Raw genomic sequence first — 15,712 nt, 5'->3', positions numbered from 1 at the left:
TTAATGGACAGAACGATCTCCTTCAGTTCCAAGTGACTCTATGACTATTCTCCTCACAATACACAATTTGGTATCATAATTTAGTACTGACCATACGGTGTAAAGCTGGATTCTACCACATTGATAGAAATTAAAACATTTTTCTTTTGGGTAGATTTACTAAATACTCAGTCTGATGACTACTTCCACACACGTCCTATCCATTTTCTATTTATACCTTTCCAGTTAATTGATCTGTGATTAATTACTTCGAATTTTTTTTACTCATTGGGATGCATCTGTCTGTGTGTTCTGAAATATTCCCTTAAATGTTCCTATGTCTTATGTCTACTGTTGCATCTCTATTGACCTATACTTTAATCTAATTTGCTAATTCACTTGGAGTCATAGTGTCATAGAGATATACAGCACAGAAAGAGACTCTTCGGACCATTCATCAATGCTGAGCAGATATCCTAACCTAATCTAGTCCCATTTTCCAGCACTTGGCCCATTTCCCTCTAAACCCTTCCTATTCATATACCCATCCAGATGCCTTTTAGATGCTATAATTGTACCAGCCTCCACCACTTCCTCTGGCAGCTCATTCCATACACACACCACTCTCTGCGTGAACAGGTTGCACCTCAGGTCCTTTTAAATCTTTCCCCTCTTACCTTAAACCTATACCTTTAGTTCTGGACTCCCCCACTCCAAGGAAAACACCTTGTCTATTTCACAGGCCCCTAGTCATACATTAATATCAATTTTGTGGTCTCATTAGTGATAATAACAGAAGGTATATCTTAGGATGGCCAAATTATGAGAATTTAATTACACTTCTCAATATATTTTTATGTAGCTCTTCCCCCTTTATCAGGTTTTGCTGAAAAAAACAAGGAAAATCTAAAGATACTAAATTAATGCAAATTACAATTGGAAGTATATCTATCACTGGTTTATGAAAAATGCCATCTTTCAATTGAATGAAATATACATCAGGAAAAAAGAGGAAGGAGCAAAACTGTAACAAATTCAGATCAGCTGTACAGAAGTTAAAACATGAAGAGAATGGAAAGATAACAGGATAAATAATGTTGCCTGTCATAAAATCATTTACTATTTGTTTCCAAATTACTACAAGACTTGAATTTATTTTGTTCATCTTTGAACCATTAACAAACTATGATATATTTACTGTTATTATTATGTTATATATTTCTTGACTGACATTACTGATTTTTCTATGCAGATTTATTTAATATTTAACATCATAAGTATTTCTACTGGATATCTCACAACTTTCCTGGGCTGCTTCACAGAATATGATTGACATAAAAAAAAGGGAAAGAGTTGACCAATTGACTTTTTAGTCTGCTCTATCATTCAACAAGTTGATGACTGGTCTAGACAAAAACATGATGTGGAGGTGTCGGTGTTGGACTGGGATGGATAAAGTTAAAAATCACACAACACCAGGTTATTGTCCACAGGTTTATTGTGAATTGCTCAGGTTCTTTCATCAGGTAGGTGAGGGAGTAGCACTCTGGAAGCTAGTATTTCCAAATAAACCTGTTAAGACTATAGTCTGGTGTTGGGTGATTTTTAACTTTAAACAAAAATAGAAATTGCTGGAGAAACACAGCAGCTCTAACAGCATGTGTCAGAGAGAAACAAAGCTAATGTTTAGAGTCCAGTGACTTTTCTTCAAAATTTCTGTTTTTGTTTGTTTCAGATCTCCAGCATTCAGTATTTTTTTATGAAGATGACTAATTTAATTGTTGCTCAACTCCACTTTACTACACTTCAGCTTCCTCAAATATCAAAATCATGTAACTTCAATGAATTAGTCTGCTGCTCTCTCTATGTGCAATGGTCTTTCTTCCATTAGTCATCCTCTGGATATTGGTACAGATTGGGAATAGTGTTGAATTCCTGAGCTTCCTGTAGCTCAATAGTTGTTGGACCTCATAAAGGAAGAACTAGATAGAAAATTAAATATAGGGAACTGTTGATTCATAAAGCACCATCTCTCTCGGTAGAAGCCTGTCAAGGTTGGATATGCTTTCAATTAAATCTGTACAATCATTACAGAAACATAAACAACATATGCATGCAAAGCATATTCACCATTGTGTAACTCGGAACAGGGACAATCTTGAGGTCACTCCATCTTTCCATTAAAATGTATTTGAACAGGGTTATACGTTTCATTGCATTAGGAAAGAAACATTTGTACTCTTCAGATTTGTCATGTACTAATAATGAGACATATAGTGAGCAAAAATGGGGCACTTTAACCTTATCTGAATCTGATAAACGGTTAAAGGTGTCTCAAGTCCCTTATTCACCAATTTTCCACCTGGATTTACTGTGACCCTGATTTTAAGACACTCTTCTCAGAAGCAGCTGTCCTAATCTAGTGGAGTTTTCCTGAAGTACACTGATTTCATCTGCGTCCATTGACATCACAGGGACAAAATGGATTTTTTTTTCTGACCTTACAAGGCAAGTTTTGGTAGCTTCCTCACAAGTGATAAAACAGTGAGAAGAAAATAAGATTTATCTCGACCCCAACAAGGAAAATTTGTTTACTGCTCCTCCAAAGTGTCCCTTTCTTTGTCAAAGGCCACCCCGAACTATTCATTTAACTTTTTTGCCAGCAGGAATTCCACCCCCAACCAGCTGCCATTTTCCAACTCTTTTAGACAGGCAGCTATTAAGATTCTGTGTTGAAAATACATTTGCCATTTCCCATTCCACCTTTCAAATACAGTAATAACATTATACTGTGAGACTTCATTTTAGGAAGTTTTTAAATCTACAATAAAACATCTTTTCCTGTCTTTAAAAAAAATCTAGTTTGCTTAGTTTGATGGAAGTAAACAAACCACTAACCTAAATTTTACGTGAAAGTATAAAGGATAATAGCAGAAAAGTTATTTAAAAGAAAATGTGAAAACTGCAAAACTGTAAACAGTGAATGAAGTCTTGGTGTATCTTATTCATTATAATTCTAATTTTATTGTATATATTCATTTGTATTTAGAGCATAAAATAAACTTGAGTTCTATCTCAATCAAAGGTGAATAAATGATATACAGTTTGTTCCACTTCTTCAACCATTTTTATTGCAGTAGGAAGGCATAACCAAGCCGAAGAAAATATAGTGTCACAGGGAATGATTTAGTGGACTTCAAAGGATAGAAATGCTAACACAAAAAAAATTATTAAAATGTGGTGTAAACTTGAAAAAGGTAGCATTAGATATCACAGAGTTTGGAGTTAAATTACAATTCATCTTTTCCTTTCACGATGAGTTGCCTCACTAACGTTGCAATTTTTGGTTTTATTTCTGCAACTGAAACAGATGTTTCCCAAACATCCACCACTTCACCATTTGCATCCACAAGATACTTCCAGAAATTCCAGTTTGGTTCCTTTCCAGAGGAATCTACAATTAAATGCACAAACAATTTTTCTTACAACTAAGGTAATAATCTTCACATTTACCGTACCCAAATTTTGACAAAAATGTTATATGGTAGTTTTCAATTTTTAAAAATTGGCATTTAAATATCACCTGTAATGAAGTAAAGTTTGTTATAGACCAGACCAAACCCCCTGCAAATATATCAAGGAGATAGCCTAGACAGTAAATTTTATCTTATTTAAAGGTTCTGTATTCCAGTTTGTAAGCAAAACACACTTTATTCTTACCCCCAGTTAAAATACAAATAAAAAAAATTAGCATAACTTTAACTCTATTGGAAAACTTAACAGAGAAATAGATTATTTAACTACTAGGCAGCAATTGTTCTAACACAGTAATATCCATTAAGCACACTCATGGTAAATGCAAAGTCACTTCCCATATATCTGCTGCCCTCGTCCTTCTAGATGGAAGTCGGTGTGGGTTTGAAAGGTGCTGTCTGAAGATCTTTGGTGTATTTCTGCAGTGCATCTTACAGACAGTACACACTGCTGCTACTGAATGTTAGTAGTGGAGGGAGTGGATGCTTGTGGATACAGTGTCAATCAAGCGGGCTACATTGTTCTGGATGGTGTCAAGCTTCTTGAGTGTTGTGGGGCTGCATTCATCCAGGCAAGTGGGGAGTATTCCATCACAGTCCTGACTTATTTAGATGGTGAACAGGCTTTGGGAGTCAGGACGTGAGTTACTTACCACAGTATTCGTAGCTTCTGGCCTGCTCCATAGCTATTGCATTTATGTGGTGAGTCCAGTTGAGTTTCTGATCAATGATAACTTCCACGATGTTGATGGTGTGGGATTCAGTGATGGTAACATCATTGAATATAAAGGGATAGTGGTTAGATTGTCTCTTGTTGGGGATGGTCACAGCCTGGCATTTATGTGGCATGAATGTAACTTGCCACTTGTCACCCAAGACTGGATATTGTCCAGATCTTGTTGCATTTGGACACAAACTGCTTTATTATCAGTGGAGTTGCGAATGATGCTGAACATTACGCAATCATCAGCGAACATCCCACTTCTGACTTGATGATGAAGGGAAGGTCATTGATGAAGCAGCCACTTATGTGGCTATTTGGACCTAGAACATTACCCTGAGGAACTCCTGCAGAGATGTCCTGGAGCTGAGTACCATGACCATCTTCCCATGTGTTAGGTATGACTCTAACCACTGGAGATTTTCCCACGGTATCCAATGCTTCCAGTTTTGCTAGCGTTCCATAATGGCACATTCAGTTGAATGCAGCCTTGATGTAAAGAGCTGTCACGCTTACCTCACCTCTGGAATTCAGCTCTTTTGTCCATGTTTACACCAAGGCTGTAATGAAGTTAGGAGTTGAGTGGCCCTGGAGGAATCCAAACTGGGAGTTACTGAGCAGGTTATTGCTGAGCAGGTGTTGCTTGATAGCACTGTTGATGACACCTTCCATCACTTTACTAATGATCGATAGTAAACTGATAGGGCAGATAACAAGGAGTGTCCTGGTCAAAATAACTTAATCAAGTATGTTTTGAGGAGTACCTTAAAGAAAGAGAGACAAAGAGGTAGTGATACTGATGGAGGGAATGCTGTAACTTTGGCCTGAGGCAGTTGAAGACACAATCTTAGGGCTGGGGAAGTGCAAGGGACCAGAACTGGTAAGCAGGGATCGCAGTCAGTTGTAAGATTGGAGAAGGTTACTAGGCTGAAGGGTAATGTCATGAAGATATTTGAAAACAAGAAAGAAAAGGATCTGGTTTGGGACCATTGCTGTTTGTCATTTTTATAAATGACCTAGAGGAGGGGCTTGAAAGCTGGGTGAGCAAGTTTGCGGATGACACGAAAGTCGGTGGAGTTGTGGACAGCGAAGAAGGATGTGGCAGGTTACAGCGGGATATAGATAAGTTGCAGAGCTGGGCAGAAAGGTGGCAAATGGAGTTCAATGTAGCTAAGTGTGAAGTCATTCACTTTGGTAGGAGTAACAAGAAGATGGATTACTGGGCTAATGGTAGGCTACTTGGTAGTGTGGATGAGCAGAGGGATCTTAGTGTCCATGTACACAGATCTCTGAAAGTTGCCACCCAGATAAATAGTGCTGTGAAGAAGGCATATGGTGTACTGGGCTTTTTTGGCAGAGGAATTGAGTTCCGGAGTCCTGAGGTCATGTTGCAGTTGTATAAGACTCTGGTGCGGCCTCATCTGGAGTACTGTGTGCAGTTTTGGTTGCCATACTATAGGAAGGATGTGGAGGCATTGGAACGAGTGCAGAGGAAGTTTACCAGGATGTTGCCTGGCATGGTAGGAAGATCGTATGAGGAAAGGCTGAGGCACTTGGGGCTGTTCTCATTGAAGAAAAGAAGGTTTAGTGGAGATTTGATAGAGGTGTACAAGATGATTAGGGGTTTAGATAGGGTTGACAGTGAGAACCTTTTCCCGCTAATGGAGTCAGCTGTTACTAGGGGACACAGCTTTAAATTATGGGGTGGTAGGTATAGGACAGATGTTAGGGGTAGATTCTTTACTCAGCGGGTTGTGAGTTCATGGAATGCCCTGCCAGTAGCAGTGGTGGACTCTCCCACTTTATGGTCATTTAAGCGGGCATTGGATAAGCATATGGAGGTTATTGGGCTAGTGTAGGTTAGGTAGGCTTTGGTGGGCGCAACATCGAGGGCCGAGGGGCCTGTAATGCGCTGTATTTTTCTACGTTCTATGTTCTAAAAATTGACCCTGCTGCCAGATTTGGAAACAACTGCAGGTCATGAGTGATGAGTGAATGGAATTTAGTGTGCGTTAGGATAGGGTAGCATCATTTTGTATGAAAGTAGGTTCAAGGAGGGGAGAAGGTGGGAGGCCATCGAACAAAACACTGTCAAGACTAGAGGTAACGAAGGCATGGAGGAGTGTTTCTGCAGCAGTTAACACCAGCAACAGTGGCAATGGGCAGCGTTACAGAGATGGAGCAACCTTGATGATGGAAAAGTTATCGAGTTAGAAGTTCAATTCAGGGTCAAACATGATGGCAAGACTACAAACAATTTGGTTCATTCCCAAATAGCTTCATGGAGTTAGCAGATGTCAGATATTTTGGGGTTCTTTTGCACAAAATACATCCCCAGTTCGGTACAGTATGTGTAACATAGTTCTTCACCTTGTGTCTGCTGTAGACTAATTGAGAGATTGATTGTAGTGATTAAAGAACAATTTTATTAATGCTGTATTATATGACTTTGAGGATGGTAGGAAGTGAACTTAATAAACTTTATTTTCTTGATTAGCAAGTGCTATGTTTCCATGTTTCACTTTTTAGTCCATCCCTATTTTGTTTTACATAAGACCAGTTTTAATTACCTTCATTTTCTTCTGTGCTCCTGCAATGTGGATAACTCTAATGCGATACAAGTTTAAGCAATATTGCAATCATTTGGGAATGTGAATTCTAAGGAGGAAGTAATTTTTTGTTTTAGCTTTAGCTCAATGAAGAGAACTTGTCTTTGTTGAAAGTAATTTTTTTCTAAAGGGACTTCAAAATACACTTTCCAAAAAAAAACTTGGTTAGACGACTAGCAAGTTGCTTGATGAATTAATTGGTGAAAATGTTTACAAAGTAGAATTTTTATAAGAGATAAAAAGACAGAGAGAGGCAACAAGGCTTCAGTTGAAAAAATATTCACATCACCGAAGAGTAGTTTTTAATTTGTGACAATCTTTACGCTAGCAAGGGTGGAAAGCAGACACCAGCTATCAAAGCTAGAAATAAATCTTAAACTATTTTGTTTAGCCATTCAAATAGACAGGGTTTTCTTAAAGTTCAGTTAGGAAACTCCAATGAATTAGCTGGTGTCTATGTATCTTGAGGATCCCCAGAAAAAATCAAACCTGGTGAATGGACAGGAAGTCTGAAAGTAAATACTTATGGACAATTTGATACAAGTTAACACAAGTTGATAAAAAATTAAAGATTTAAGGTGCAAGTGATACCTCACCAGGGTTGAGTATCTGTAAACAATATTGCTGGGAAAAGAGTTGAATTTTCCTTTTTGCTCAATGTCAATGTGTTTAGTGATTAATCACCTTTAGTAAACAAATTGCAAAATAAAACTTGTGACCAATCATCCGTGCATCTGAGGAGCAAGGGATTGCTGCCTGACTGGCTGTGCTTTTCCAGCACCACACTCTCGACTCTGATCTCCAGCATCTGCAGCCCTCACTTCCTTCTTGATTGATAATAAGTTTTATTTTGCAATTTGTTTACTAAGGGTGATTAATTGCTGCACACATTCACATGAGATTGCCAAAGCACTTTTAACAAAGGAGCAAAGTTTTATGCAAAAAAGGCTATAAGATAATTTGAAAAGATCTTAATCAGCAAAAAGAAAACTTCAACTCTTTCCCCAGCAATATTGTATTTCAGATACTCAACCCTGGTAAGGTATCATTCACACCTTGAAGGGCTGATGCCTGAAACGTCAATTCTCCTGCTGAAAATGCTGCCTGACCGGCTGTGCTGTTCCAGCAGCACACTCTAAACTTATTATCAATCAAGCCAGGTTTCACTCTTGTATCTGACTTATCCAGTATTATGAGCAGCTGAGATCATACCAGGAACAAGTCTCTATTTTTAGCTTTTACTGGTTGCTAAGAATGTCAAGTTACAGTGGCCTTTTTATCCCGGCCTTGCTCTATCAATTTTTATGTCTACTTAAGTTTCATTCTACGTTAAAGAAATTGAACTGAGGATCTGAATATTAAATGACTATTTTAAAACTGCTATTTTGCTCAGTTAATATTTTAGCATCTTCTAAAATGCTTCCTTTAGAAATATTTATTTTTTCCTGGCAAGGACAGAAATTTAATGAACTTGACTTTCTGTATAAGAACAAACTATTAGAAAGCAATAAAGTTTCCAAATGAACTTGAAGATAAATGAAGTACTGTAGAATCATAAGGTTTGAATACATTTAGCAGGAATCTCTGGCTGTAGAAAACAGACCCCTTCTGATTAACAGATTCACTGAGGTGGTGGTCACCTTAAACTTGTAAGGAGCTAGGCAACTAAAGAGCTGAGTTACTGGTAACTTGATTGAAAGAGGTCTAACAGGTAAGACTGATGAACTCGGCATGGTTGGGGACACGGGAGTGGGATATCATAGCAATTACAGAGACGTGGCTCAGGGGTGGACAGGACTGGCAGCTTATTGTTCCAGGATATAGATGCTGTAGGAAGGATAGAAAGAGGGGGATCAAGAGGGGAGGGGGAGTTGTGTTTTTGATTAGGGATAACATTATGACTCCACTTAGGGAGGATATTTCTGGGAATACATCCAAGGAAGTTAGTTAGGTGGAACTGAGATAAATAAAGCAATGATCACCTTATTGGGGTTGCATTATAGACCCCCCTAATCATCAGTGGAAAATTGAGAAATAAATTTGTAAGGGGATCTCAGTTATCTGTGAGAATCATAGGGTGGTTATGGTCGGGGATTTTAACTTTCCAAACATAGAGTGGGACTGCCATAGTGTAAAGTGCTTGGATGGAAAGGAATTTGTTAAGTGAGAACAAGAACATTTTCTTATTCAGTGTGTGGACCAACCTACTACAGAAGGTGCAAAACATGACCTATTCTTGGGGGAAAAAAGGCAAGGCAGGTGACTGAGGTGTCAGTGAGGGAGCAGTTTGGGGCCAGCGACCACATAATTTTATTAGTTTTAAAATAGTGATGGAAATGGATAGACTGGATCTAAAAGTTAAAGTTCTAAATTGGAGGAAGACAAATTTTGATGCTATTATGCAAGAATTTTCAAAAGTTCATTGGGGATGGATGTTTGCAGGTAAAGTGATGGCTGGAAAATGGGAAGTCTTCAAAAATGAGATAACAAGAGTCCATAGAAAGTATGTTCCTGTTAAGGTGAAGGGCAAGGCTGGTAGGTGTAGGAAATGCTGGATAATGAGAGAAATTGAGGTTCTGATTAAGAATAAGAAGGAGGCATAAATTAGGTATAGACAGCAGAGATCTAGCGAATCCCTAGAACAGCATAAAGGCCATAGGAATAAACTTAAGAGGGAAATCAGGAGTGCAAAAAGGGGACATCAGATAGCTTTGACAAATAGGGTTAAGGGGAATTTGAAGGGATTCTACAAATACATTAAGGATGAAAGGGTAACTAGGTAGAGAATAGGGCTCCTTAAAGATCAGCAACACTGATGTGTGAAACAGCAGGAAATGTCAGACATACTGAACGAGCACTTTGCAGCCATGTTTACTGTGGAGAAAGATATGAAAAATAGAGTACATGAGGAAATAAATGGCGACATCTTGAAAAATGTCCATATCACAGAGGAGGAAGTGCTGCATATCTTAGAACACATAAAGATGGATAAATCCCTGGCACCTGAGCAGGTATGCCCTAGAATTCTATGGTGGGCAGGGTGTTAAAGGGAAGCCCAAGGGATAGGACTTCCATGTATTTGGAAAGGCAAGGCTTGATTAGGGATAGTCAACATGGTTTTGTGCATGCAAAATTGAGTCTCATTAACTTAATTGAGTTTTTTGATGAAGTAATGAAGAGGATTGATGAGGGCAGAGAGGTTGATGTGATCTATGTGGACTTTAGTAAGGCATTCAACAAGGTTCCTCATGATAGTCTGTTTAGAAAGATTAGATCATGTGGAACAGAGGGAGAACTAGCTATTTGGATACAAAACTGACTTAAAGGTAGAAGACAGAGTGTAGTAGTGGCGAGTTGCTTTTCAGACTGGAAGCCTGTGACCAGTGGTGTGTCACAAGGATTGGTGCTGGGTCGACTGCTTTTCATCAATTATATAAATGATCTGGATATAAACAGGAGGTATGGTTAGTAAGTTTGCAGATGACACCAAAATTGGAGGTGTAGAGGGCAGTGAAGTGTGTTACCTCAAAGTACAAAGGTTTTTCACCAATAATTATAATGTACATCTAAAACATCAACATATATATCTGCTGTATTCTCATTCAAAGTCAGAGGAATTTCTGTTGATTTGTTAATTTTAGCACTTGATCTGACTTCCTCTCATTGAGATTTCAATTTAATACCTCTATTCTGAAGGACTGTCATGCTTCCTTATTATATTGAAATAGTCTAAGTGCAGCACTCTCCACCTCACAAGTAAATTAAGAAACTGCCCAGTCCTTTTGTGTTAGTACTGGTTCATCTTTTCCCCACTCCCTGTTTAATCAATCCTACAATAAGGCTTACCTACCTCCTCGCTCCAATTCTGATTGAATCTCAACCCAACCCAAAATTATCAACATATTTTCTCTTATGTTATATCCAGTTGTGTAATATGTTTTGCTTTAATTTAACATTTCTATCCACACGTACATTTGGTGCTTCATAAAACTAGGAATTTAAACCAGCTACATGAAACATTACTAAAACAAAATACTGTAAGGGGCTGGGATTGAGTCCAATTGAATTAAAATTTTACAAGCCAGACTTTCAAGTTTTGGAACGGAGAGCAGCTATCATGAAGTCCCGCAGAATAAAAATATGCCTCTTGCATAAACATTATGCATGATACAAGATAATATTTCTGTTGGAATACTCTACAGAGTTACAGGGCTTCCTGATATTTAGTCTCGACTCACAGATGAGAAAAGGATCACTTTAGCAAGGTATCAGAGATTATCTGATGTTTGGGACTGTCAGCAAAACACAAAACATTACCAACAAGCATTCAGATTAACCAGAACCATGTTTAATATTTAGATAATTAGGAAATTAGCAAAATGTTACTGGAAATTTGCATTATGAATTCTGATGTCTTCTTATTTCAGAGAAACTTCTGCATGTTTGCATAGTGCAGGTGGATTCTTTTGATAATCTATTTTACATTCAAGTGAATAGTCATTCCTAAATTTTGAAAAATCTCATTCTTACCTGTTAAATACTTGAATGCTGCATTTGCACCAGGACCTTTGACATTGATCTTACTGAACATTGGAAAGGAAACTCCATAGGTCCTTCGCACAAACCTTTCAATCTCTTGGTCAGAGCCTGGCTCTTGATTCCCAAACTGATTACAGGGGAATCCCAGGACATTAAAATGCATTGGTCCCAGTTCCTGCTGTAATTGTTGTAGGTCTTTGTAGTGATTTTCTGTGAAGCCACACTCACTGGCAACATTAACAACTAATGAGATCTGAAAAATGAGAAGGATACAAAACAAATACAATTTAGGTTTAATAAAAACAAAAGTAATACCACAGCAATGACACATACACATTTTATTTCCTAAATGTAAACAAAAGTCCCCAAAAAATCTTTTCTTGCTGAAGTGTCCAACCAGGTTGCCTCTATGGAACCATGTAATTGTGAGGAGGAAGTGAGGACTGCAAATGCTAGAGCTCAGAGTCGAGAGTGTTGCGCTGGAAAAGCACAGCAGGTCAGGCAGCATCCGAGGAGCAGGAGAATCAATGTTTTGGGCATAAGCCCTTCATCAGCAATCATGTAATTGTGAGGTATGGAAACTTGTAGATAACTGTGGGATTCCTACCCTGTAATTGTGAAATGGTGACACTGAGAATTTCTTTAGTCATAGAGACCTGCAGCACAAAAATAGGCCATTTGGCCCATTGCATCTATGCAGGTGATGATCATTTAATTATTATTTTGAAAGAGATCAAGGAAATAAAAGATCTAAATAATCACATGACAGATTACAGAAACATCCGGTGTAAATATCTGCACTTACACTGCAGTATTGACAAAGTTTGAGATCAATACAGAGCTCATTAAGGAAAATTGGATAGCTTTGCTACCTTCAAGACCAAACTATACAGAAGGCAGGAATACTGCACCAACATACACAAATAATGTGGAACTCAGGCACAGAAAGACCATCTGGTGAAGCAAGCTTTCCTACAGATTGGTGATGCAGAAAACATCTGAGTTGGACATCCTCTACTTACTAGCAGCCCTGTAATCTGCTGGAAGGAGCTAAAGACTCACAGAAAAAAAGGTAACTTTGGGGGAACAAAATTGAAGCTCCTCTCTGGCTACTTCATATGATCAAACTAATCCAACAGACCATGTTAATAATGGTTGTAATACCTAGTATATGAAAGACACAAAATATGAAAGACCACCAACTTGGGATGGTGAGGAGAATTATAGTACAAACTGAAATGTTAGTTTGAGGAAATTGAGAAATTGTGAAATTTTTACAATATCCACATTTCTATAAGATAATAAATTAGATTGGAAAAAGGGATGGACTCGCAGTTTAGTAGACAACACTTCCATTTCAACATTCTCACCTCAGACTCAATTTTAAGAAACTGACAATTGGGAGCAGTATACCAAGATACTACCAATCCTGATATTGACTATTGCTAGGTCAGAGGGTTGGTTAGCTCAGTTGGTTTTATGACTGGTTTACAATGCAGGATGATGCCAATAGTATGGCTTCAAATCCTGAACTAGCTTAGTTCAATATGAAGGATTCTCCTTCTCAAGCTCTCCCCTTGCCTGAGGATTGTTGTCCCTCAGGTTAAATCACTGTCAGTTGTCTCTCTCTAATGACAGTGCAGCCCTCTGGTCTGGTAAGACTATGGCGACTTTATTGACAGGTTATTGTTTTACAAAACTTTACATTTCACCTAAACATGTTTCAAACTCTGGTGTTTCCTACATGTTGTATTTGAAAATGTCCCTGATCAGGTCATCTATAGTTTTCTCCATCAACATGTTTGGAACATTTAGAGCAGGTCACTTTTCTTCTCTTTGAAGCTGAATTCTCAGTGTTGGGAAGTGATAGAAACCTTTAAAAGCTGATTCTGCACATTACAAGCTCAACATTGCAGTTAAGTGGTGCACCACTGAGTAAACGTGCACTGAAAGCTAAGCCTCAATTATAGCACCTGCCTAGTTATGGTCATGTGACTGAAGCGCTTTTCTACTTAAGGTCATGTCTTTGTGAATGGCAGGTGAATCAATAATGATCAACATATAGAGGTGAGATACAAACGTGGGGTTGTAAACTGCTCAGAAACTTTAACAGCTCACCAATAATATATAGGAAATAAACATCACAATTCTCCAATGCGTGAATAAAACCATAACAACTGATGGAAGCATCCTCTTGAGCTGTTTCCAAGTCAATGATTCATAGAGAGAAGAAAGCAACAAGCTTCCCATTATAGCCATCATCGAGCTAACTTTGAGCATCATCGAGCATAGATATGGTGGGAGTGAACAGATTAAAGGTATACTTTCTGAATAATACCATTACTAGATTCGCGCATGTTCTGAATATTAAAGTCATTAACATAACAAAAGATGAAGTGCAAAAAATCTTCTTCCAGGAATGTTGACTAGTCTTCATATGTCTTCCCTTTGTATTGACTCCCTATTAGTCAAATGCTAATACGTATATAGTAAAATCCTGAAACAAATCTGGCCATTCATCTCCTCCTCCATCATCGACATCTATTCAAACAGAAAATAAATCAAACTTCTATGAGGAATGCCCCTATCCAACATTTTAGGATGTCATTTTTTAACATTACATAAAATTCAGTAATTTTAAATGTATGGTTGATGAGGACAAAGTCAATATTTCTTTAAATAATTTGCTCTTTTGGAAAATGGTGATTGAAAACTTGACCATGTAGCCATTCTGATGTTTCAACTTTGTTGTTTTGCTTTAACTTCAAATGCTAGTTTCTTTCCAATAACCATTTAATTGATCAATTGTGCCCTCTTGTGGAAATGAAACAGTAAAATACTGTACTGTAACATACTTAAGAAGAGTGCTGGATAACTTGCAGTTATACTGTATTTTACTTGTCATGCTCTCAGGACATCCCACTCTCTGCCAGGCTCAAACACTTTTCATTAAATTGGTGAGGCACCTGTCAAACATTTACATGATTAAGGAGCAGGAGTAGGCCATTTAGCCCCTTGAGCTTAGTCTACCATTTAATAAGATCATGGCTATTCTGATTGTTGCCTCAAATCTCCTTATCCCTGTTAACCTTTCATCCCCTTGCTTATCAAGAATAAATCCACATCAGCCTTAAAATATTCAGCAATTTTGCTTTTATTGCCTTTCAAAAGAGAATTCTGAAGGCTCATGAGCCTTCTTTGTAAAAAAAACTCATCCCTGTATTAAATGGGTAAATTCTTGATTTTTAAACATTTAATTCTCCCACATTCTAAATACTCCCACTAGCAGAAACATTTTCTCCACACTTACCTTGTCAAGATGCCTCAAGATCTTATATGTTTACATCAAGTTGCCTTTTACACTTCTAGACTCTAGCAGAACATGCCTAGCCTGTGCATTTCCACATAAAGGCAACTTATTCATTGCAGGTATTATGCTGGTATAAACAAAGTACCATGAATGCTAGGGATATGAAATTTTAAAAAGTGCTTTATAAACTTTACATGTCTGGCAGCACCTCTTAAGAATTACTATACTTGAAACATTAATTCTGTTTCTCTCATTGCAAATGCTGCCAGACCATTGAGTTTCTCCAGCACTTTCTACTGTATTATTCTGTTAAATATTCTCTGACTGCTTCCAATGCATTTACATCCTTCTTAGTGACTAATACTGCACATAGTACTCAGATGTGATTTCACCAGTGCCATGTTTGACTTTTGTATTCAATTTCTCTTGCGATAAATGATAACATTTTATTGTTTTCCTAACTGCCTAACATGGACACATACTCAGTGTCTTTTTATAAATGGAGTGTGGATTTCCATTATACCAATAACAGCCTAACAATCTGTGCAGATGGCTTGATGTACATTTGCTAACAACTTCCATGATGTTATTATTGATCGTATTGTGAATTGCATCGTTCCAGAACTGAATCCTCATGTATGATCCTCTGTCTATTCAATTGCTGTGACACAAAGTCATAAAGTTATAGAGTCATACAGTACGGAAAAAGACCCTTCGGTCTAACTCATCCATGCCAAACAAGCTTCCCAAATTAAACTAGTCACATTTGCCTGCGTTTTGCCCATATCCCTGTAAACTTTTCCTATTCTTGTACATGTTCAAATGTCTATTTAAATGTTGTAACTGAACCCACATCTACTACTTTCCCTGGTAGTTCATTCCACATACATACCACAAGCTTGTTAAAAAAGTTGCCCCTGATGAACTTCTTAAAACTTTCTTCTCTCACCTTAGAAACACTCCTCCTAGTTTTGAACTCATCCACTGTAGGGAAAAGAGTCTTGCTAGTCACATTATCGAT

At 37.8% G+C, this 15,712-nt stretch overlaps 1 protein-coding gene across 3 annotated transcripts in view; it reads right to left on the bottom strand.

The window, feature by feature from the left end:
- Positions 1-3,034: 3,034 nt before the first annotated feature.
- The window catches only part of gpx7 (glutathione peroxidase 7), a 29,107-nt gene continuing 16,429 nt past the window's right edge, over positions 3,035-15,712 (bottom strand). Inside the window, exons 2-3 of one of the 3 annotated variants that reach the window (XM_060830472.1) lie at positions 11,373-11,634; positions 3,035-3,433 (exon numbers count right to left, since the gene is read on the bottom strand). In XM_060830472.1, the coding sequence (XP_060686455.1) occupies positions 3,270-3,433; positions 11,373-11,634 (426 nt within the window). In that variant the 3' untranslated portion in view covers positions 3,035-3,269. Of the gene's footprint in view, positions 3,434-4,747; positions 4,998-11,372; positions 11,635-15,712 lie in introns of those variants that run through there. The other 2 variants (XM_060830470.1, XM_060830471.1) reach the window with 2 other exon arrangements.

The sequence above is a fragment of the Hemiscyllium ocellatum genome, chromosome 9 (assembly GCF_020745735.1).
Source record: "Hemiscyllium ocellatum isolate sHemOce1 chromosome 9, sHemOce1.pat.X.cur, whole genome shotgun sequence".
Classification (NCBI taxonomy): Eukaryota; Metazoa; Chordata; class Chondrichthyes; order Orectolobiformes; family Hemiscylliidae; genus Hemiscyllium; species Hemiscyllium ocellatum.
Note: the sequence above shows the minus strand (reverse complement) of the source record. Positions and strands in the feature narration are given on the sequence as shown.